Source organism: Ptiloglossa arizonensis, chromosome 1 (genome assembly GCF_051014685.1).
Source record: "Ptiloglossa arizonensis isolate GNS036 chromosome 1, iyPtiAriz1_principal, whole genome shotgun sequence".
NCBI classification, from domain to species: Eukaryota; Metazoa; Arthropoda; class Insecta; order Hymenoptera; family Colletidae; genus Ptiloglossa; species Ptiloglossa arizonensis.
The window spans coordinates 13,924,480-13,948,002 of NC_135048.1; the positions used below are offsets into that span (position 1 = coordinate 13,924,480).

General features: G+C 42.9%; 2 protein-coding genes across 5 annotated transcripts in view; both read right to left on the reverse strand.

The window, feature by feature from the left end:
• Window positions 1–1,254: 1,254 nt before the first annotated feature.
• On the reverse strand, window positions 1,255–2,252 carry LOC143153627 (uncharacterized). The gene has a single exon (XM_076325050.1). The coding sequence runs from the start codon at window positions 2,220–2,222 to the stop codon at window positions 1,956–1,958; it is 267 nt and encodes an 88-aa protein (XP_076181165.1). The 5' UTR covers window positions 2,223–2,252; the 3' UTR covers window positions 1,255–1,955.
• A 179-nt stretch (window positions 2,253–2,431) lies between these two features.
• LOC143153604 (uncharacterized) overlaps window positions 2,432–23,523 on the reverse strand; it is a 133,551-nt gene continuing 112,459 nt past the window's right edge. For 2 of the 4 annotated variants that reach the window (XM_076325021.1, XM_076325008.1), the window contains exons 3-9: window positions 13,319–13,421; window positions 10,399–10,571; window positions 8,889–9,092; window positions 5,808–5,940; window positions 3,966–4,090; window positions 3,385–3,627; window positions 2,432–2,570 (exon numbers count right to left, since the gene is read on the reverse strand). In XM_076325021.1, coding sequence (XP_076181136.1) covers window positions 2,469–2,570; window positions 3,385–3,627; window positions 3,966–4,090; window positions 5,808–5,940; window positions 8,889–9,092; window positions 10,399–10,571; window positions 13,319–13,421 — 1,083 coding nt within the window. In that variant the 3' untranslated portion in view covers window positions 2,432–2,468. Of the gene's footprint in view, window positions 2,571–3,109; window positions 3,291–3,384; window positions 3,628–3,965; window positions 4,091–5,807; window positions 5,941–8,888; window positions 9,093–10,398; window positions 10,572–13,318; window positions 13,422–23,523 lie in introns of all 4 variants that reach the window. The other 2 variants (XR_012993881.1, XM_076325017.1) reach the window with 2 other exon arrangements.

Sequence of the window (23,523 nt, forward strand, 5' to 3'; positions counted from 1 at the left end):
CGTCTCCTCTGTTTACCCGATCGAGTCGAAGGGAACCGGAACGTAGTAAAGAACAACGAAACGCGCGCGCGATCAGATTCGAAGATCGCGTTCGACGACGATGACGACGATTCGAGGGAAGTCATCGAGGCACGTTCGCGCGCGACGCGGAGCACACCGGTGGCCGCCATTTTGGTACACGTTTCGGTTCGCGAAACAACGACCACCCCGTGATCCACGCGCGTGGAAGCGTGGCTTGACACGACGAGGATCCTGAGCGTACGCGCTTTCGAACCGTCGGTGTATATATAATGCCCCGTTCTGCTTGGCTCGAGAGCTCAACAGCGAAGGAAGAGAACACAACGAATCACGCGGATTAATACAAAAATAGGAACAAACGTATAAGCATACAATGAGGAACATATACATATATCATGTACAAACGTAACGCGCAAGGAACTTTATACTAGAATGATTCATAGTGTACATAATCGGTGCCGCGTGGATGTTTTCCTCTCAATATACGCGTGTATATGTGTGTGTGTTGCGTTCGTGTGGCGTGTGTACGCGCGTGCGCGTGTATGTTAGCGGTCGTGTTGAACGAAATTAGATCATCGCGCGCGATTAAGTAACAAAGTCCTCGCGACTGTGGCGCGACGAAGACAGCACATGCACACCGACGGAAAATGGTACTGTACTCCACGGAGAAAAAAGAAAACGGTCACACAATGATTGGACGTGGGTACGCGCTGTGCTGTGGCGACAGAGATGCGACAATTATACGCTTAGGAGCTATTTGGGCGCGCGAGCGCCCAATCGCTTGTTAATTCCTGGCTACCTGGTTCGTCGACGCGAAATGCTTGAAAACGCTGACATCTGGGACTTGTACGTCTGACGTGCAAAATACTTTCACTCCTTCCCCCCTTCCTCTCCGTGGTCTCGGTTCGTTCTTAATATTAGTAACAACAAAAGGGATAAAACGTTACAAAGAGACTTCCACGTTTCGTTCGTGTGTGTGTGTTATTTTTTTTTCATTTTTTTTTTCCCCCGGGGCAATCGGGGCCTGTGCGTTGGCGTTCGATCGGGCTCCGCGCTTGAAAATCTTTCTAAGAGACGATCCGGTCTTCTAACACACCCACATCCTCTCATCCCCCCCCTCCCATCCCACCCAACCCCTATTCGACATCATACCACACTCTCCTATCTCGCATACGCTTGCACAATACGTCGTACTTACCATATACCTCTTACAATAATTTTTTTTTTTTATATTCATTTATTCTATTAATTATATCAATACTGTTGACGGATAGAGATTCATTCACAGCTCGGCACCAGAGCGAGTGATCGTCTCTGCCGCAGCACGTGGCGTTTTACTGTATTCGTTTCAACCTCGATTCGTTTTCCCCCGAGAAGCGTTTCACCGCCCAGTCAATCTCCCTTTGCTTTTTTTTTCATTTTATTTTAATTATACTTTGTCCCTTGTTTCTTGCTTTCGACATTAATATGTTTTTATCACACGAGCCGAACGCTCGGCCTCTGGCTCGAGGCTGTCACGGTCCTCGGCACACGGTGCCCGGGATCGCGCCTCGATAAAACCGTCTTCGATCCTCTTCCACCGTTCCTCCGTGAACGGACGGAACACGAGGGACACCGTGAGCCCCACCACCCCCCGTCTCCATCCGAGGATCAAATGTAGACAGCAACCTCGAACGGGAGAACGTGGTGCGTCCATCCTCGGCCTCGACAGCAGCAACAGGTTACAGCACACTGGGGATAAGGGATCACCGACGATATTTGGTCGCGGGGTTCCCCTGTAACCGAACCGCGCTCGGACGCGCACCAGACGCGCACCATATATATTTTTCTCTAGCGTCGAGTTCCTCTCGCGTCTGGCCTAAATTACGGGCTTATGTGTATTATTATCTCCTCGCGACCTGCACTCCCCGCCGTTAATCGACACAGACGGTTCATCATCACTTGTGACCACGCTGAGCGAGAAAGTACTCGATCTGTTGCAGACAGATCAGCTGCTGCATCAAGCTCTGCAGCGGGTCTTGGCCCTGAGATTGAGGAGCTTGCTGCCCTTGCTGGAGCGGCTGCGTCAAGCCTCCACCAGTAGGCTGAGCAGCCGGCGGCAGCATCGTGCCCGCTGGACCCGACTGTTCGGCCAGCAATTGTCGCTGAAGCTGTTGCGCCTGATAGTGTGCCACCGCCACCAGCTCCGAGGATTCCATCCCCATGGAGGCCGCGGCGGCGGCCGCAGCCGCGGCGTGGCCCAGTTGCACGTGCTGTTCCGTATGATGGCTCGAGAGGCCGGCTTGATGATGACAGGCCAACGGGTGTACGCCAACGTGCGATAACCGGCCGGCCGCGGTACCGGGCGAGGCCAAGTAGGGGAGGTTAGGATTCTCGCCCCGCTAGGGAGCCACGTTCTTGGGCCTGCGCCCCCGTCGCCCCCTGGTGGGGAGGCGCGGGGACTCCTGGCCTCACTGGCTCACCGCGGGGCTCTTCTTGTCTTGTTGCTGCTGACTGGCGTCCTGTGATCCCTGTACACCTGCTTGCGCGCCACCCTGACCACCTTGCACACCCTGAAACACCGCAAACTCACGGTTAATGGTGTTCTTATTTTATTATACAGGCTGGTCCACTACAAACAGCCCACTTCAATTTCTTGGTCATTTTAAATAATAGGGAGAAGCGTTACTTACAAAAGTCGTATGGGTCCCCGGGTTAGGCCGGGGGGCGTAATACAGCGGCGGTAGGTTTTTTGGTGGTTAGAGGCGCGGGAGACGTTCGAGTTTGTTTCGTTCGAACGAAACGTACGACACGGCACCACTCGTGGACGAGTGAATGTTTCCTCGAGAACACAACGACATATCCGGGTGTGTTCGTTTCGAAATTGACCGGTGAAAAGTATCTTTTAACCGTTTCAGTTGTATTTCCGCGCGTCCAGCCACGAAGAAATTAGCGTCCCCGTGATTACGTCCCCCTCGAGGCCCAACAGCTTTTGTAAGCAACGATTCTTTCGATTATTTGAAACAGCGAAGGTATTAAGGTCGCCTGTTTCTAGTGAACCAGCCTGTACTCGGGACAAAATCAATTGGCCGCTCAAGGCCACTTCCCCAACCGTGAATCACGCCAGGCCCGACTCCTACTTTCACGCCGTGCCACCTCTCTTATTTGAGCGACAGAGAGCGTGTGAAAGATGGAGGGACGGGGTAGCCGAACGCTATGGTGGGGATAGCCGCTCAGTGGCCTTGAACGGCCAGAACTTTCCGCCCCCAAGCGCAGTGGGGACATATATCCATCTAAATAAAGGAGTGAAGAGTGGAAACAATGAAGAAACAATGAAACCACCGTATCCATAACATCGTCGGCGCGTACGATTAAAAGAATAATTACCTGGCTACCAGGTCCTCCCTGTGGTGGGCCAGGACCGCGATCTGGCGGCCAAGAGTTTCCCGGTGTTGGTTCCGAGTGGAATTGATGGGGATGCGGAGGTGGTCCACCCGACGTGTCGTGACTGTGCGGGTCCAGACTATTCGCGGCATCGTATTGCGTGTTCTCCAACCTTGTGATCAACCGTTCGTCCTCGTCGCCGAAGTCGCCTCCCATCAGCGACGGTTCACCCACAACCATTACGTCCTGGACGGACAGTGAATCGGGGAAACGTTAAACGATCCGTTCGCCGCTACCTTCGCCGTTAATTGGATTACTCTTACCGGTTAAATGGTAATTGCGAACGGTGTTACAAACATGTCTTAAAAGTAAAAGAAAGAAGAAAGAAATGTGTATCTAGGGTATCGTCGGTGAACCCTGCCTGTTATCGCGCGAAGCTACTACACCACATATCGTGGAAACACTCTGGCAAGCAACAAAGGTGGTCTAACCGCGGAACTATCGACGTCTCCTGTTTTAAGTAACCTTTGGTCGACAGTGGTTCCTCTGCTCCGCGGACGAACAGCTTTTCAACGAAGTCTCACCTGTGACGCCAGAGAAAAATTAGGCCCTGGCGATCTCTTTTTGCTCGGTGCAGGCGGCGCGTTGTTCCCCGGGCCCGAGGAGCTGGCCTTCCGCTTTCTTCTTTTGCTGGCCGGCCTCTGGGACTCTGGAAGAACAGATTCGCGATGAACCGTCGGGGCTCGTGAGCGTACGCGAACGACGCTAGCCATGTAGCAGCGCGCTAAGAAACTTCAGACCGCTACCCAGCATTGGACCTTTCTTCGCATCAAAGGTCTCTGACACACACAAGCATGCATGCATCGGTGGACAGAACAGAATAGATATGTACGTTTCTAAGATTACGTCTCTTTCTCCATTAAAGCTACTTAGGAAAAGTCTGCACTCACGTAGGATCTTTACAGAGAAACACGCATTGCATCGAAGTTATCCGATTAGTTCTAAAGCGCTCGGTTCCATGATTTCGTCGACCTTGAACGTCGGAGTGCAGAGGATAAACGTGGAGGGGGGGAACGGTGGTCGTGGGTGAAACAGGAAACGCGGTGCACGCATACGCATGATAAAAACGAGAGATAAGACTGCGAGAAGAAGCGCTTCGGCCGCTGAAGGCGCACGCAACGCTGATCGGAAAGAATCAAGATTGTCTGCTGTCGGTGCAATCGCTCGCGAGTAGAGGACCTCAAATTAGAAAGGGACTTCGCGTTGTTCGAATATATATTTTAGGTTAAAAATATGGCCGCTGACAACGTCTGCCATCTATCAGTAGCGCGGAGAAGCTGCGTTTCGTTCTAGTTTGCCAGAGGGCTACGAGTCATTTTAACGAGCGTCAGAGGGCCTCAAGTTTTACATATTATACGGTACATTGTTCTTCGTTACGATAAACGTTTTAAACGTAGTGTAAATTATTCGTAAAATTCGGGAAAGAATTATAAAAAAATTGAACATCGAACAGGCAAGAATCGAGTTACTGATATACTCACAAAATTTATTAATCGAACGTCAATCTAAATCAAAAACACGGCGAAAGTAGAACGTATCGATGTACAAAAGTATCGTGCAACCGTACACGGATTTATACAGAAGTTGTCGAGTTACGAATCGTGCAACTATCGTTTGTACATCAGTATATCTTACAATTCGTTATCGCGAACAATAATACTCGAACCGTTTAAATAAATTACTCTCGACTTACCGGAACAAATTGACGAACTTGGACTCGAATCGAATGAACTTTGTGCTTGAAATATTGCCGATAAACCGGTGGGTCGAGTAAAGCTTGAATCTGAACATCATAGGGGGTTTTAGACTACAAAGTTGAGAACTGTGTTCACGCCCCTCTGACTCGAGGCTCTCTACTCGTGAGAGTTGATATCTTTTCGCGAGCGGAACGATACGTTTTAGGAATTCTCCCATCGCGTTCTCCCGTGAACGTCGTGATTTTTAATGAGCTGGAGGATTGTGGAGGTCTAGCGATCCAGCGTTATTTCTGTAACTTCTGTGCTCGTACGCAACGATGACGACGATAACGCGCGTTCAGCTGTTGCGAAGTCAAGGAAATTAGCATTGAAGCTCGTATACATTGCTCGCGTCCAGGTAATATTTTCCTACCCCATGAGCGTTCATCCAACTGACTACAACGTTGCATGCAATTAGGTGGACAGATCGAGGCGCATGGTTTGCCCGTGGTGAGGGATAAAAGGAATTCTGGCCATAGAAAACGATTGGAACCGAGATTCGTGGCGCGACAACAAGTCGACGACGAGTTTCCGTCGTTTTCACGATCAAAAACCAAATCCTGCGGTAGACTGGTCGGCCGTTTGGCTCCACTGGCTGGTGCTTCTCATGTAAAGCAACTGTTCGTCTACCTCTCTTACCCGGCGGGGCAACCATCCTCTGCCATTTCTGGAACAAGGTCGTCTTCAAGCAGTCCCGCGGTGACAACGCGTACGCCTTGTGCCTCGACATTAGCTCCTGCATCGGTTCCAAGATCACGCATAACTGGAAAAACAGCCGGAGAATGGTTATCATTAACTGGGGCAGCACGAACTTGGCCTTGATGGCTTTGTTTCTGCTTGCAAATCATCGATGATGCCGCTCGCACCACGACGATCGTACAGATATTCCTCGTCGTTGGAACTTTAATATATTTTACGAATATACAGGGTGTTCCAAACGCAGTGTTCGTACGATAATACGATGGTAAGTTTTCCTCGCGGTATCGAGAGGAAACCTCTCGGTTGGAAACAGAGCGATTTTAAGGAGGGAATAAATTTTGTTACAGGTTGTTCCAAATGAAGTGTTCGTCTAACAATACGATGGTAAGTTTTCCTTGCAATATCGAGGAAACCTCTCGGTTGGAACAGTGCGGTTTTAAGGAAGGAATAAATTTTGTTACAGGGTGTTCCAAATGCAGGGTTCGCTCTATAATACGATAGTAATTTTTCCTTTCGGGGTGAAACAGTGAGATTTTAAGGAAAAAATAAATTTAATTACAGGGTGTTCCAAATGCAGTGTTTGTTCAATACGATAGTAATTTTTCCTTTTGGTATCGAAGAAACTTCTCAGTACGAAATAATGCGATTTTAAGGAAAAAATAAATTTAATTACAGGGTGTTCCAAATACATTGTTCGTTCAATAATGCAATTTTTAATTGTAATTTTTCTTTTCGGTATGGAACCTCTCGGTAGAAAACAGTTAGATTTTAAGGAAAAAATAAATTTAATTACAGGGTGTTCCAAATGCAGTGTTTCTTCAATAATGCAATTTTGAATTGTAATTTTTCCTTTCGGTATGAAAGAAACCTCTCGGTACGAAATAATGCGATTTTAAGGAAAAAATAAATTAAATTACAGGGTGTACCAAATGCAGTGTTCGTTCAATGATACGATAGTAATTTTTCCTTTATCGAAGAAACCTCTCGGTACGAAACAGTGTGATTTTGAGGAAAAACTAAATTAAATACTTCGTATTTATTAATAACGCGTCACGAAGTCAGTGAAAGAAACGTTTTCCCGTTTTTTCCCGCAAGAAACAAAAAATTGTTAATACTTTCAATTGAAAATCGCGCGACAACACGTGCGATTGTTAATTATCCACGAGGGGCCTTTCTATTTTGTCGAGCGAGAATCATTTTTCGTGAACGATCTTCATGGAAATACAAACAAAACTAATCGGAAACGAAACGAACGCGACTGTTATTTAATCCGACGCAACTTTGACAGGGAACTTACGCGCGCTATTAATATGAAAATTATCGTATACGGCCGTGTACCGGTTGAAAATAAACTTCCTAAAATATATTCGCGTGGCGCGTAACGCGGCGTGCTCGTAGCAAATTAAATTTGGTTTACGTTTGCCCCCGTGATAAAACTGAAATTCATTTTACATTATTATTATTATTATTATTATTATCAGCATCGTCATCGTAAGCGCGTAATATCCCCGGTAGCCTTTATGCTATAATGATGACAATTAAAATAATCGATGGCGCGTGATTGGATAGAAGTGACGAGGTAAAGGGAGAGGGGGTGGGAGGGAGGGAGGGTACCGAAATTTTCCGAACTTCGACTTTATTTTAATTAATGCTCGCGTTAATATCACCGTCGGAGATTTTCGTTCGCTGCGTGCCGTTTCATTCGTTGTTTACTCGGGGAGAAATTTCGAACATTTTCCAAAAAACACCGCACGAAGAATTTCGAAAAAGTGATCGCGTAAAACGAGGTTTGGAAATTTTTCTCCACCTGTGTAATTTTATCGAATGCGTTTTTTATCCATTACTTGAAAGTACATACATTACACATTGGTGTATAAAATTTCTTTTTTTATTTTTGTTTCGTTTCGAACAATTTGGTCATCGGACACCTTTTCGAACGGTTCGGGCAGAGTGGCTCCACGTGATCGGTTATAACGTTTACAGGGATATTTTTTTTTTTATAAAATTTAGTAGATCCGTAGTTCAATGTACGCACCGTTAGGTAGTAAATTTGAAACGTTTCTCGAAATTCCTCCGCAATCAACCGACCGAGTTCGACACGTTTTCTCGACAGCTTTCGATTAACAACACAACAATCGTTTCAGCGAGCAGAGAGCAACGATACGCGCGAGTGAAAGCGCTTCCGAGCGTGCAAAAGAAGGTGGATCGTAACCCGGATACTCGGTTGTACTTTCGCGAGCCGATCTCTTCGCGATTCCTGGCCTGTTTAGCCCTTTGCGTTCACGAATACACGGTGTGCCTCGTTGGAAACAAAACACGTAACTGTCTCGTTCATTTTTAACAACGAATAAACTCGGGGGACTTCATTTATCAAGAATGGTAATTTTTTTACGATATTTAGAGGGCACAACGCACAGGTTAGGTAATAATAATATTTTCCCTCCTATTTTGGTATTCTAAATAGTGAAATATTGCCGCAATTAATCCTTTGTACTCGACATTTTTTCAAATCGTTACAATAGAGCCCCGGAACAGGATGTTCCATCATTTCGCGAGAAAAGAGACCATTTTAAATTTAATATCACCACTATCGTTTTTAACATTACACTACGTCTATCTGTGACTCTCTATATTTTAATATTCCATCGAAGCAACGGAAAATAATGTTCACGTGTTTATCTTACCATTTATGGACAACTTTCAAGGTTCGTAAGTTGGAAAAGTAATGTTCCTCAAGTTTACTCATTTTAAAAACGTTACATGTAAGAGGTCACAGGAGATACATATTGTCTCAATGAAATTTTCTTCGATTGTGTCTATTGAACATAGTGAAGTAACGACTGCATTGAAGTTCGAAGGGAGAATCTTCTTCAGGGTGGAAAAAGGGTTGAAAGGTGACTTTATATGAAAAGAATGGAGTCACCGTGTAAATACTTGACGAAGTAAACGAAGGAATCGTTTTCAATTATTCAAGTTATCGCTTTCAATCACGAACGGTTCACTTGTACTCACCCTAAGGTAGTTCAAGGTGGAATTGGTGATGCCCTGCCTGGTGATGTTCTTGCTGAGTTGCTCGAGCACCGTCGGGTCCTGTTGCATACCGACCACGGACCTAGGCACGAGCTCCTTGTGCGTCCTCACCGACATGTGCCACGACTTTATCCTCATAAGGTCGTCGAAGGTGAATTCCAATATTAATCTACCCTCCGTGCATACCTGGCGAGGAAACAAACGTTAAGTTCGGCGGATAAGTGTTCAATTCTCGCGAGAAAGTTTTTTACGAGTCGTAGTTGAGAAACTTGACTTTAAGTGCAGGGGGATGCATCTCGTATAAACTTGGATGCATCTCGGATAAACCAAATAGGTACAGGGATGGCGAGAAGGGGTATAGGGTGTTGTATTTTTATTGGGGCTACATTTTTTTCGAATATTATTGATGCAACATTACGTTCGAAATATTCTTAAATAGAACAGTGTATAATAGAGACAGAGGTACTGAGAGAAGCATCGATGGAAATAAGGGTAGTAACAATTCTATTATATTTTTGCAAAATAGATTAGAAAGGAGTAGTAACTGTTATATTTTTGGAAAATAGTGTAGAAACAAGGGTAGTAACGATTCTACTATATTTTAACTAAGACTCCAATTTTTTCGAGTAAGGGTAGTAACGATTCTATTACATTTTTACAAAATAGAGTAGATACAAGAGTAGTAACAATTCTATTATATTTTTACAAAATAGAGTAGAGACAGGTAGTAAATAATTCTATTACATTTTTACAAAATAGAGTAGATACAAGAGTATTAACAATTCTATTATATTTTTGCAAAATAGAGTAGAGACAGGTAGTAACAATTCTATTATATTTTTATAAAATAAACTAGAAACGAATAATAACAATTCTATTATACTTTTGGAAAGTAGAATGAAAGTAAGGGTAGTAACAATTCTATTACATTTGTACAAAATAGAATAGAAACAAAGGTAGTAACAATTCTACTATATTTTAACTAAAGTCCAAATTTTTTCGAGTAATATCGACGTGATGTTACATTCGAACAGTTGTTAAATAGGGCACCGTATAATAGAGACAGAGTTACCAGGATAGAAACCAAGTAGAAACAAGGGTAATAACAAGGGGGTTTTGGAGTATATTATATTTGTACCGGTGGCCCATTTTTTCGGGTATTATCGACGTAATATTACGTTCGAACAGTCCTTAAATAGGGCAGTGTACAATAGAGACAGAGGTACCAAGAGAAGCAAGATAACGGGAAAGAAAAGGAAGTTGAGGATATGGTCCAAGAACTGCACATTAAATCAGGTGTTCGGTGTGATTCGAAGCATGAATCCGTGCCTTTTAGATCGTTAAATACCGAGAACCGTCGGTGCAATTAATGACCGCTGATATGTTAAAGAAACGTACAGTTCCGAGGTATTATATTATCGCGTATGAATCGATCCTCGACAACGGTGTTCATCCCATCGCTCCAATAACGCGAAACGCGGCTCCCCCTTACCTTCGTGAACATCGGTTTGCCATGGTGCGTGACCATAACGCAGTGATCACAGTCGAGGGTTATGCTGGTATTGTGAAATGACTCCTTCGGGTGCTTCAAATTGTAGTAAAGTTCCGTCACTCCGCCCTCGAATATCGAGCGGAAGTACCTAGGTATTAACGTCCTGCCTATCGCTGGAATTGCAAACAAAGTGATTATTTAACGGCTGGAGTAGAAACATCTCGAGAAACGTTCACGAATTGTCTCTAGCTTCCCTACATCTCGCTATACGATACTGCTCGATAATCTGTATACGGATCGAGTATTAATTTCCCTGTCACTCCGCGATCTATTCGAACGCAACGTTAAACGTTCAAAAATCTCGTGACCAGTCTCGTTTATTCCACCGGTTGTTACGCAGGTACGACGGTGCGGTATACGCATTCTCAAGACGCAGCGATACGTGTTCAATAAACAATAGTTTTGTTCATGGCCGTTTCATTGCAATTCGTGCGACTAGTCGTACATAGGTTAGATGTTTTAGAACTACGTAATCGCACCGTACTACTAACGCCATCTAGCGTCACTCTCGAGCGGCAATTAGAAGCGTAGCGTGGATAGGGCCGTGGCAAGGTAGGGGCAAACGGGGCACGTGTCACGAGTGGTAGATTAAATTCAAGAAAACTCGCATCAACCATTTCGATCGTGTACAACCATCTAGTTTGTCTTAAAAACAAAAGTAGAAAAATACATACGAAAAATCTCTAACGTTCGCAACTCGAAACGCTCGTTCACGGATAGTTACCGCGAATGGGTGACAGTTACGAGAACATCGTCGACAAGTTCACGAATACCATCTAAATCGAATCAACAAACTTCTTTTCGTATCATTTTTATCCACTTTGATTATTTTCACCGAAAGATTCGAGATTCAAATTTCTTTTGCGATGTAAAATTTTCTCCCGGGTGGCAAAATGTCTAGGCACGTTCCTGCACGTGGCAGGCGAAGGGGTAGATGGATTTGGTGTGTTTCCCCTCGCGGGGCACGAATCACTGTCACCGAGTGTACCTAAACACTCGGCCACGGTGTTCCCCGCTATTTACCGGAAGCATCGGGCAGAAAAAACGTCGATAACGATGCGATAGAGGGATAAAGACGAGATAAAAAAATGTGGCGCGCCCGACACACGGATGCAACGATAGCGAGCTACGCCAGGATCGGAAAATTCTATATTCAAGGACGGCGCTACGGTACATCTTATTGCATCGGTAATGCGCATCGCGGAACTGTCGTTTGTGCTCGGTGACGACGCGATGTGACATGTAATCACGTTGTTACCGTGCATTCAGGAACGAGAACAGGAGAGGAAGGGGACACGGGGGGGCGGAGGGGGGCATTAAAATCCACCGACTGCAAAATTGCTCTGCGGTGGCACGTAATTATTTCGGAACTGGCTGAATTACACGATGCATTGGTCCGATATAGAAAATAAATATTCAGACGATCGATGAATAAAAATAACTCGTCTTGGCATTCGACAAATATAATTAATTAATTGCTCCGCAATCTTAGCAAGCGTACCGTTTCTACGTATAGATATAAATGCGTTGCTCGCGAAAATATCGTGCGTGTACAAAGATTAAAAGACAGAACTTTTTACACATTCGTCGCGTGTAATATTCTTTCACAGACGTGACTTTTGTTATTCATTTTCTATACAGGATACGAGTAAAGAGGGCTCTTCGCTGCTACCCTCGTAGGGTATTAACGGCAGAAGGTCGATACCTCGGTTACTATCGATCGTATCGAAAACTTCTATAGGACAAAAAAGCTTGGAAATTTAACTCTCGACAACTTTTGTCATATGTGTTTTCGCTGTAACAGCAACGGTAAGCGAGTTAACGGACACGGGTTACTGGTTGTGATCTGAGCAACCTAAGAGTGCACGAAGGAATTTTTCGATGGAACTTAGACCAAGTTAGGCTACTTTGCAGGTATAGTTTCAGTTTCGTTACAATTAGCCACTTTTCTGCGATACATTTTCTTCGTTATTATTCCTTAAAGAGACAACAAATTTTTGAAAAAGACTCTTCCATTTTAAGTTTCAATCTAGACTATTCTATAGATACGTTTTAAGTTTCCTTACAATTAGTCGGCCATTTTCCCTAATACATTTTCTTCCTCATTTTTCTCTAGCGAGACAACAAATTTTTAAAGAAAATCTGCTTTAAGTTCAAAGTCAGCTATTCTGTAAATACGCCTCAAGTTTCGTTACAATTTTCCACGATACACGTTATTCGTTATTATTCTTTAAAGAGACAACAAATTTTTGAAAAAGACTCTTCCATTTTAAGTTTCAATCTAGACTATTCTATAGATACGTTTCAAGTTTCCTTACAATTAGTCGGCCATTTTCCCTAATACATTTTCTTCCTCATTTTTCTCTAGCGAGACAACAAATTTTTAAAGAAAATCTGCTTTAAGTTCAAAGTTAGCTATCCTGCATATACGTCTTAAGTTTCGTTACAATTTTCCACGATACACGTTATTCGTTACTATTTTTTAAAGAGATAACAAATTTAAAAAAAAAAACTTCCATTTTAAGTTTGAATCTAGACTATTCTATAGATACGTTTTAAGTTTCCTTACAATTAGTCGGCCATTTTTCCCCAATATATTTTGTTCCTCACTTTTCTCTAACGAGCCACCAATTTTTTTAAGAAAACTCCTTAAGTTCACAATTAGGCTATTCTGTACACGTTTTAAGTTCTCTTACAACTATCAATTCTTTTTACGATACATTTCATTCCTACTTCTCTTCGAAACAAATTTTCTTTCAAAATTTCTCATCCGTCTTGAGAGACTCTGCGTTTCAAGAGACTAGGGTTATCGGTGGTATGGCCGAATAGATATCAAATGGAGACACAATAGGCTACTTACTATATCTCTTGGGACCATCCTCCAAGCAGAACGTGAGGGTTAAGGTCGCGTCGTCCTCGAAGAATTCGGTCGCGAATGCGTCCCACCAGAGGTTGTCACTTTCCTGAAACAAAACGTAACGGAACCTTGTAGTTTCCTGACAGTTACAATGTTCCGCGAGTAGCGACCATTATGTCACGGATCGATGTTCCGATGTGACCGACGAGTTACGCGGGAAGCGAGTTTCGAATTCGAAATGGTCACGATGGCGATTAGCAAACAACGTCTGTAACGCGAGCACACTCGACTTGCAACATCCGCCAATCGCACGATCATCTTTTACGATTCGTTGTCGTTGAAAAACCGCGATACGAACGTTTCATCTTTCACGAAGCGGAGCTCGTGCAGTTTTACGCGTGACGCGTGATTGTACTGGTGAATACTGGAAAGAATGCCTCCGGATAAATGTCAAACTCGGCGATCCGAGTTTTCTTCGAGTTTGTTTCATTACGAATCGGGACTGGTATAAATTAGAGACCAACAACGCTGTTACGAATACCCCTAACATCGTGAACATCACTTAGGAGTATTAGGTCCTTCCAGGACATAGTCGCTAGGAGAGAACTGTCTCTAACAATGAGTGGTATTACAAACGCTTGCGCCACTGTGGTACAGCTTCGTGCATCCGAACAACCGTGTCACTCGAATATGTTAGTTTACGTGTACAGGGTGGTCCGTTTCAACCGGATCGTTTAAATATCTCCGTTGTTCATCGATCTATGAAAATACATAGGTCGATCGGAAGGAATAGAGATATTCGCAGGAAAATTTCTAAAGATTGAAAATCATTTATTTTTTTTTTTTAGAAAAGGAATATTATATTCGTTCTAACTTTGTCTCGAATATGTATTTCATATATATGTAAGCAACAGGGATATTTAGATGTTCGCGTTTAAACGATTCACCGTGTATATTGGCGTTCGTCGCAGCATGAATATTTATAGCGTCGATACGGAACGCTTGAAATTTTTACGTCGTAACGTAGATCGTCACCTCGTAAAAATGTGATGAACTATAGAGGACACACTGTCGAGTCTGATAAGCTTGCTTTCAAAGTATTATATCTAACACCGTTGGCAATAAACATTTCGAACGTTCGAGTGGGATTGATTTTACGCAGAAAAAGGAAAAACGTTCGTGTGTTCGTTGACATGTATTTTCTTAGACGTAAATTATTTTCAAAACGTGTTCGAGAACGCGTTACACTGTGCGTGCAACGTAACAAGAAAAGACTGCTTGTAACTCGGGAACGAAGCGTTTCCGGACTCAGGGGCTTGCAACTTTTTCTCATCATTTTGTTGCATAGAATGAGTTGTATGCATTTTCGCATCGACTTAGTGGGCACGGCATTTAAAAAATTTTTTATGCTCATTAACGCCACCGTACGAGACAGCTGTTGGCCACACCGCGTGTAAGAAGATATTTTTCATGGTTTTCAGGGTTGTTTCCATAAATTCGATGGAAATCTTCCGAAGGAATTTTCTTCTGTGAAGTGCAAGGTTACGTTCGTTGCGTCACGATAACGTATTCTACTCGTCGAGATGGTAAAAACTTCCAAAAGAATCGTATCTCGCGAACGAATCGTTTTTCCGTAAAACAGTGTTCAAGTTTTGGCCAATCGAAGCGCGCAGAATTGTTTGTGGGAGTCAACCGTTTCCCCCACTGTCTCTCGCCGCCGTGTGTAGCCAGCGCCATCTAAGGGCGGAGCCTTGATCGACTCCGCCCTACTCTACGCAACCAGAAGAACATTGCCCTCTTCTCGAGTCGTATACGCAGGAACAATTAAAAAATGAACTAAAAAACGCGACTTTTATTTTTATTTCCACCATTACGAAGTTACTAATTCGCTTTAACCAATTCAACTGCTAAGAAGATAACCGTTGTACTTGAAATAAAATTCCACGTGACATTCTATAACCTACTCGCGTCTCAAGAAGGTTTGAAAATATAAATCGAAACATTGAAAACGTTTAAGTATCTTAAAATTACTGTGACCTGGATACTTTAATAAAACATAATATCTACGACAACCAATAGAGCGTTGGAGATTTTAATAAATTTTAATAATGATTTATACTCGTATTATTTAAAATAATACCAAAATTCGATCTCGAACGAGTCCAAAACGAACATCCCGATGGAATACTCTTGACGAGTCTCTGAAACCAGCGCAAAGAAGAAAAAAAAAAAAAGAAATCGCGATAAATATTCTATTTACGATTCTCGAGGGATGCATTCGGTGCAAGGGAGATCAGAGTCCTTTTCTCGAAGCTCTCGGCCGTTTTCTCGGAAGCTCGATCACTCGTGTCAACCTGTTTGCCCCGCGGTTCAAGGTCTACTTTCCCGCGAGCAGCCGAGTAATTGCTCGCCTCGGTGCCGATTCGTTCACACGGAAGCAAACGGCGCTTCCTCGATCGAACACACCTGATTACGCGGAAAGAAAGATTAACATCGAGATTAACGATCGACCTTCGCGACGCCAGCGCCACCTGCGAGCGCCCGACGAGGCTGAGAAAAGACGGGGGAATCGAAGCCGCGCGCGCGGGAAAATAATAATAAGAGCAGGGGGGAGAAGAGGAGGAGGAGGTGTAGGAGGAGGAGGAGGAGGAGGAGGAGGAGCAGGAGGAGGAGGAGGAGGAGGAAGAGGAGGAGGAGGAGGAGAGGAGCGGCGTGGGTGAAGCTGGATGCATAATTGAATGAAAGCGCAGCGAACAAGCGCGGATGGGAGCCAGGGGGTAGGTTCCCCGTGAGCGAGAGGGGATGAAATGCTATAATTTCAAGCCAGACAGTCATGCGTTATTCAGCGGCTAGTGTAGGCCTCCTCTGTCTTCGCCTCGTCCTTTGCTCGACCCTACTTCGGGTCCTCCGCGATCTCCTCTTCATTCTGACCCTCCCCCACTCCCCCAAAAGCTCGCGCATCTTCTAACCGCGCACGCGACCGGAAATTATCTGAATTTCGGGAGATTCGATTCCGTCGGGGTCCGCATCCTCCGGACGTACACATCGACCGATTCGATGGACGCTGGAACCGGTGTTTTCCAAAATGGAGGGGGATTATTCCACCAGAGAGCGTCTTGGAACTCGAGAGGGCGCGGAAGTTAACTCGGATATTTCTATTAATATCGTCGAACCTAACCTATTCGTCTCGAGTGTGGAAAATTTCTCCTTTTCTTTTTTTAAGACACTCTTCGAAAAGTTACGCACTAAATACTCCAATGGACGCTGGAACCGATGTTTTCCAAAATGGAGGGGGATTGTTACACCAGGGAGCGTCTTGGAACTCGAGAGGGCGCGGAAGTTAACTCGGATATTTCTATTAATATCTTCGAACCTAACCCATTCGTCTCAAGCATGGAAAATTTCTCCTTTTTTTTCGGACATTCTTCGAAAAGTTACGCGCTATGGACGCTAAACCGATGTTTTCCAAAATGGAGGGGGATTGTTCCACTAGGGAGCGTCTTGGAACTCGAGAGGGCGCGGAAGTTAACTCGAATATTTCTATTAATATCTTGGAACCTAACCTATTCGTCTCGAGTGCGGAAAATTTCTCTTCTTTTTTTTTTAGGACACTCTTCGAAAAGTTACGCACTGGATACTCCGAGAATGCGGATCCACGAGCGCGAAATAAAAATTACGGGGTACAATGCGTATCGTGTGACGACCGTCTCTCCTCTTCCATATCCGCAGCCAAGTTCTCGCACGTAACCTGTTTTTGGGTGGTAGGTAAATCAGGATAACCTCGGTCGGTAAAGTAGAGACACTTGTAGGTAATTAGGTATAGATTCCTTTGGATGTCGCTGGATCAGTGGCGTATTAAGAGGGAGGGGCGGAGGGTGCGGTCTGCCCCGGGTGACAGCCAGGAGGGGGGACGACCGACCAAGAGAAACATTTGCTGAAACTAACGCTCACGAATGTGTCGCGCTGTATATTACCGGGGCGATACGTATTTTTTTCCTACACGCTCGTAACGGTACTGTTTAAAAATTCAATTTCAAGCGCGCGACGCACTTCCCCGCGCGTTTTAGGGTTAAAAATTATTTAAGAAAATGGAAGCACCTGGGGTGTCGATTACTCCGGGCCAGGTCGTCGTTGCGTTGCTCAGGTGTTCAGAATACCTGCCGGTTGTATAAAGGACGTTGCCGTTTGTGCACTGTTTCTCGTTATTTTAATTTCACGCACCGTGCACGCTCGCCAGGTATTCGTATCAGCGCGTCGAGAATCTTCCGCACGAAACCGACGTGATTCGGCGCTGGTTCGAGCGGCCAGACTCGCGATAAATCGAACATGGAAGTACAAGGGACACGGAGTCGCGTTCCTCGCGTCAAATTCGACCAGACAATCGGTTTTCAGGGACCTCCGCGCGGCACCGAAGATTTATTTCGGAACGTAAGCTGGTCCGTGCCAAATCAAGCAAACTGTTGCCACTCTCGCGCAAATTGATATTTCTGGCCAACGTACGGCTCTCCATAGCGAGCTAAAATCGACGGAGAAAGGCCACGTCGATCGAAATAGGCGTGGAGGATCGACGCGATCGTACGGGAGGGACCACCTCGGCCCGGAAGACGAACGATGAATGTTGAACATCGTAGTCGAGAAATTGTACTCGTTTTAATTGCAACCGCGATACGAGTCACTTCGTTGCGAGTCTACCGAGAACTATCGATGAAAAATTTTGTAACGAAAGTAAAAATAACTCGTACGATTTTGAGTACAATATTCCGCGAATTGTAACGTTTTAACGAAACGTGGTGTATTTTGATCTCTGGAAACGTTAGAGTCGCCCTTTGAGGGCAAATGATCGAAGGAATAAACGGTGTTCGCGATTGTGCGTTGCTCGCATTGTAGATATTCGCCGTAATAGGGCGTGGAGCTACGAACCTCGATAAACGCGCGAAAACTCGTGCAAGTATCGAGGCAAGTGCAAGTGACCCATAAGAAGCTCCGAATGGTAATTTGTTCTTTACTAAATTTTGTTTTTACACAGGTTAGACACTAGTAGTTCAACATACTAGTAGAATCGAGTATTGTATTAATACTTTTTTTTATTATTTCGATTGACTTTAACCTCTCTTGTGATTATTTTGTATTTATATCGATTCTATATTACTAGTGTGATAGTACTATATTACTAGTAATAGTAGTGTTTCTGGTGAATAAATTTTATCAATGTTGTTACGGTAACGCTGCAGTAGTGTCTAGAAAGAAACAAATGGTAATTAGTTTCGATACATCGAAACCTGGCTGTGACAGTTCAAAGGAACAATGTTAGCGCACTATTTCCTGAAATTTGTAGAGGTTTTCGAATTTCTATCGAGTCGTGTGTCATTCTCACGCTTCGTTTGCTGTCATTTCGTTATAAAAAGACGCACAACTTCGTAACGTAACTTTCGAGAAACTTTTGTTCAAACCGGTGTAGCACCTAAGATACGCTCTACATAGAAGCTAGATCGATACGTAACGCGAACTCGTGTGCGCACAAATCATGAAAAACAGTGTATAAAGAAACCGAGTGTCGCGTAATTTACAAATTTTCTCGTGCACGTTACCTAAATTTTACAACGAAGGGAAACGAAGCTCGGCGAGCACTCCTCGAAATCGAACCGCCATCAATCGGAAAAGAATTTTTCCGAGTTCTACAACGAAACTGTTCTTGGATCCGTGAGAAGATTAGTATCTTAAGAATTGAAATATAGAGTACTAGTATTACGAAAAATATAAAACGTAGAGCTTCTACCTCATAAATTATTTTCCTCGTTTCGTATTATAATACGAGCAAAAAGTAACATCTGGAATTTTCTACTAGCTTTGTAAATAATAATTATCAAAAAATGAGACTACGGTGTAGACAATATATATATTATTCAGAATTTTGTATTATCGTTCGAAATGAGCATTGTTAAAAAATGTGATAGACAATGACACATTATATTATCAAAAATTTGTTATTATTGCTCGAAGTGACGACTGTCAAAAAAATCGCCTGTAATTGGGACATTAACTTTAATTGCAATAATAACAGGATTGTTGGAGTATTAAATGATTTCTTAGACGATATACATTATCCAGAATTTTGTATTATCGAAGTGACTATACGAGGGCAAAATGAGACTCTATTGTGGGCACATTATTTTGTTTACTGTATACATTATTCAAAATTTCATATTATTCTTCAAATTAACCATTGTTAAAAATACTACTATAATGACACATTATATTATAAAAAAATTGTTATTACGGCTCAAAGTGACGATTGTCAACAAATGTGATTACAATGATAAAATATGTGATCCAAAATTATAGTATTTTAATACAAGTTATTTATTTAAATCGTTATTATGGCTCAAAGTGACGAGTGTCAACAAATATGATTAGAATGATAAAATAAGTGGTCTAAAATAATGGTATTTTAATATAAGTACGAAGTGACAATTGTCAAAAAATTCGTTGGAATATTAAACTATTCGTATTGTCTCTACTTCATGGTGGACCGTGGAATGCGAATTATGTTTCGAAATTACTGTGTCGTAGGAAAGACGGTTCATCGAGTCGCAAAAGTGTCCAAGCCCTCGATAGTTGCGCGTCGCACGGCTGGCAAAAAATCGTAGCGATAGCCAGGGAAAAGCGCGACAACGCGCAAGAAATTCAATCTCGATCCTCCGTCGCCCGTGGGGGAAAAAAAGAGGGAAAATCCGTCGGCGGCGCCGGAGACACACAAATCATCGCTGATTTTCACGATGTGTGCCCGGACAAAGCGGCGAAATACGCGCTCTTTCGGCTGGCGTATTAGCTGGAGTTAAATTCAATTTGTCCAGGCCGAAGTAGACTCCCGCCAGAGAGGGAGAAAAAAACGTGAAAATCCGAGCGGCTCGTTGCATCGTAATAACCGAGAGGAGAAACGAACGAATAGAAGTTTCATTGCCTGACTCTGGTTTAACCTAAAAATTCTCGCGATACAGAAACAGAAACATAAATAAAGTAACGATGATGGCCGATCTTGCTACGCCCCTTTGTTTGTGGCTCACATTTGGAAAATTAAGGAAAGTATTCCGTGGATGAAATAATGAAAATTAATTTGGAAGGAAAATTGGAATTTCGAGCTGGTAGAATGATTATCTAACCTAAAAATTCTCGCGAAATAGAAACAGAAACATAAATAAAGTAACGATAATGGCCGATCTTGCTACGCCATTTTGTTTGTGGGTCACATTTGGAAAATTAATTTGGAAGGAAACTTGAAATATGAGAGCAAGAATTTCGAGGTAGTAGAAAGATTATCTAACCTAAAAATTCTCGCGAAATAGAAATAGAGAAATGAATAAAATAACGATAATGGTCGATCTTGTTGCGTCCCTTTGGTTGTGTCACATTTGGAAAATTAATTTGGAAGGAAAATTGGAATATTAGAGCAAGAATTTCGAGTTAGTAGAAAGATTATCTAACCTAAAAATTCTTGCGAAATAGAAACAGAAACGTAAATAAAGTAACGATGATGGCCGATCTTGGTACGCCATTTTGTTTGTGGGTCACATTTGGAAAATTAAGGAAAGTAATCCATGGATGAAATAATGAAAATTAATTTGGAAGGAAAAGTGGAATATCACAGCAAGAATTTCGAGTTACTAGAAAGATTATCTAACCTAAAAATTCTCGCGAAATAGAAATAAAGAAATGAATAAAGTAACGATAATGGTCGATCTTACAATGACTCTTAGTTTTCGGGTCATCTTTGGAAAATGAAAAAAAATAATCCATGGATAAACTAATGAAAATAAATTTGAAAAAGAAATGGAATGCAAAAGCGAGAACGTCGATCGAACAGAACGATTGAAAATTAAATCGTGCGAAAAGTATTAACGTGCAATTGACAAATGGGAAAAGAATCAAAAATTTGTTTCGAACTATTGAAACTATTTTTATCGCATAACAATAATATTCAAAGATACAGAGGGCTCGATGTATCTTTTTACCTAGCAAAAAGGTCAGAAAGACTTGGAAAAATTGAAAGATACTTAAATACGATACTGAAGATTATCCAGTGGTAGATCTTCCGGGAAGTGTTATTATATTACTCGCGATGGGGCACGTGTGTGTACATAAATTAAATGTGTACAATATATACCCTATTATTATTCCTAGATTATAATTCTGTGAAACGGAATGGTATGTGAATATTGAAATTGGGTTAGAAACTGAATTATAAAGGGAAAGGCTAAAGGAAACTGTACGTGTAGCAGCTAAGCAGCCATCTTTATGTGGAGTCATGAACACGTGTATGAAATTAATGCCCGCGTTATGTATTATTACGAACAACAAGATGTAAGTCGGAGATATAAACCTTCACAGAGAGTGCGCCGGGAAACCTGGGTCGAAACGACAATTTTTCTAAATTGTGCATCGTTTGGCGTTAGGGAAACGCCGGGAAAATTGCCACCGTACCAAGAAAATAGCGTCTTCCGAGTCCCGAAAGTGTTCTTTCGTAATGTTCGTTGCTGGGAACTCGGGAAGCACTCCTCAAAACTGAAACATCAGTGTCTGGAAAACTTCAGGTTCCCCTGAATTTAAACAAAACTAGAGAACAAAAAGCGCCAGAGAATTACCAGTTGTTAATTTTTCATTTTTCTGTTACCGACAACGGAGAGAAAAAACAAAAAAAAAAAAAAAATATGTTGCAGCGGGCACGGTCGAGAAACTTCTTTATTAAAAAGTTAAAAGAAGAACACGAAACACGGGGTTACGTGTTAATAATTTCACTTCTACATACAATGCTCCGGTTCTTATTAATCGATGCGTTGTTTCATTTTTCATTCGATTCTCGAGCGGTAAATTTGAATTTTTAATATCGCTATTAACGTATAAATAATTTCTATCATCGTACGAGGTATAATATTCAACGATGATAAAGTTCTCCCAGTATTTTTCGAATTTTCCCGGCGTATTAATAGTAAGTGATCGATAGAAGTCAGATAGATATCGTCAACCGTTACTCGGTTTCCTCGTGTTCGATATTTCTCTGATAAATTTTTAATAAAGCATTTCTGGATCACGGTTTCTACAATGATTTTTATCGTACCGACTCGTGGAACGTGTTGCCATAATTTGATCGTTTAATTTGGAATTCTCCCATAGAAATCATTAAAATTCCGACAATTTCCCTCGACTGGTACCACCCATCGTGTGCATCGGACCAGGTGAACCAAAAATAACGAATCGTCGATACCGACACTTAATTTCTCCATTAGTCAAGGTTTTGGTGGAATCAGAATTTTCGAAGTATTTTCAGCCGTAAAGAGAGACGGAGAAAGAGAGAGATAGAGATAGAGAGAGAAAACGAGTGAGAAGAGGGGAGAGAGAGGAGGACACTGAAAGGAAACTGAACACAAAAAGATAGAAAGAAACAACCTGGCAGGAGGATCGTCAGCGTCGACTCTCCTCGAGTCTCCCCGATTCCGGTTCGATTCCAGCGTAGAAAACGAGAAAGAATCCAGCATAATTCCAGCCCGTTAGCAGGTACCAAAAACGCTCTATTCCAAACCTGCCATTCGCGAGACGAATAAATACTAGTTTTCTGCAAAAGTTCCATCCGTCGATGAACGTATAAAACTGGAACTGAATTTTTCAGAATACCTCTTCGGTGAGCGTGCGGATATATCTATACACGTATTCCGAATTTCACTACGTACACCAATCCGTATCGTTGGCGACTGTTCGCCAATTTTTGGTCACGAGTGCCTTCGCGATCAAAAGTTTCGAATTTATTTTTCAAAGAGTACTCGAGACGCAAGTAGTATTCTTTCGTAGTTTCTTTTTTTTTTTTTGCGAAAAAATACCCGACAAATACGTAATCGATTTTCGAGAGACACTCGGGTATAATACGAGCTACCGTAGCTACGAAGCTAGGGTCTTACAAGTACAAAAGACCGACCGGTATACATCGCAAAAATGTTCTCTGATGGTTGTCACTGCGGTAAGCGTATTCGACAGAAATCTACGTGTATTAAATATACAGAATTTCTCTCACTCCCAATATACGGTTCATTCTCCAAACACGAGGCCCCCCTCCAATTATTCCGAGCAGTGTATTCTCAGCTGGTCTTTGCACTCCGTAGGTAACGTTCGTAGCAACGTCTCCTTAAGAACGATAAGATTTTTCTTCAACATTCGTCGTT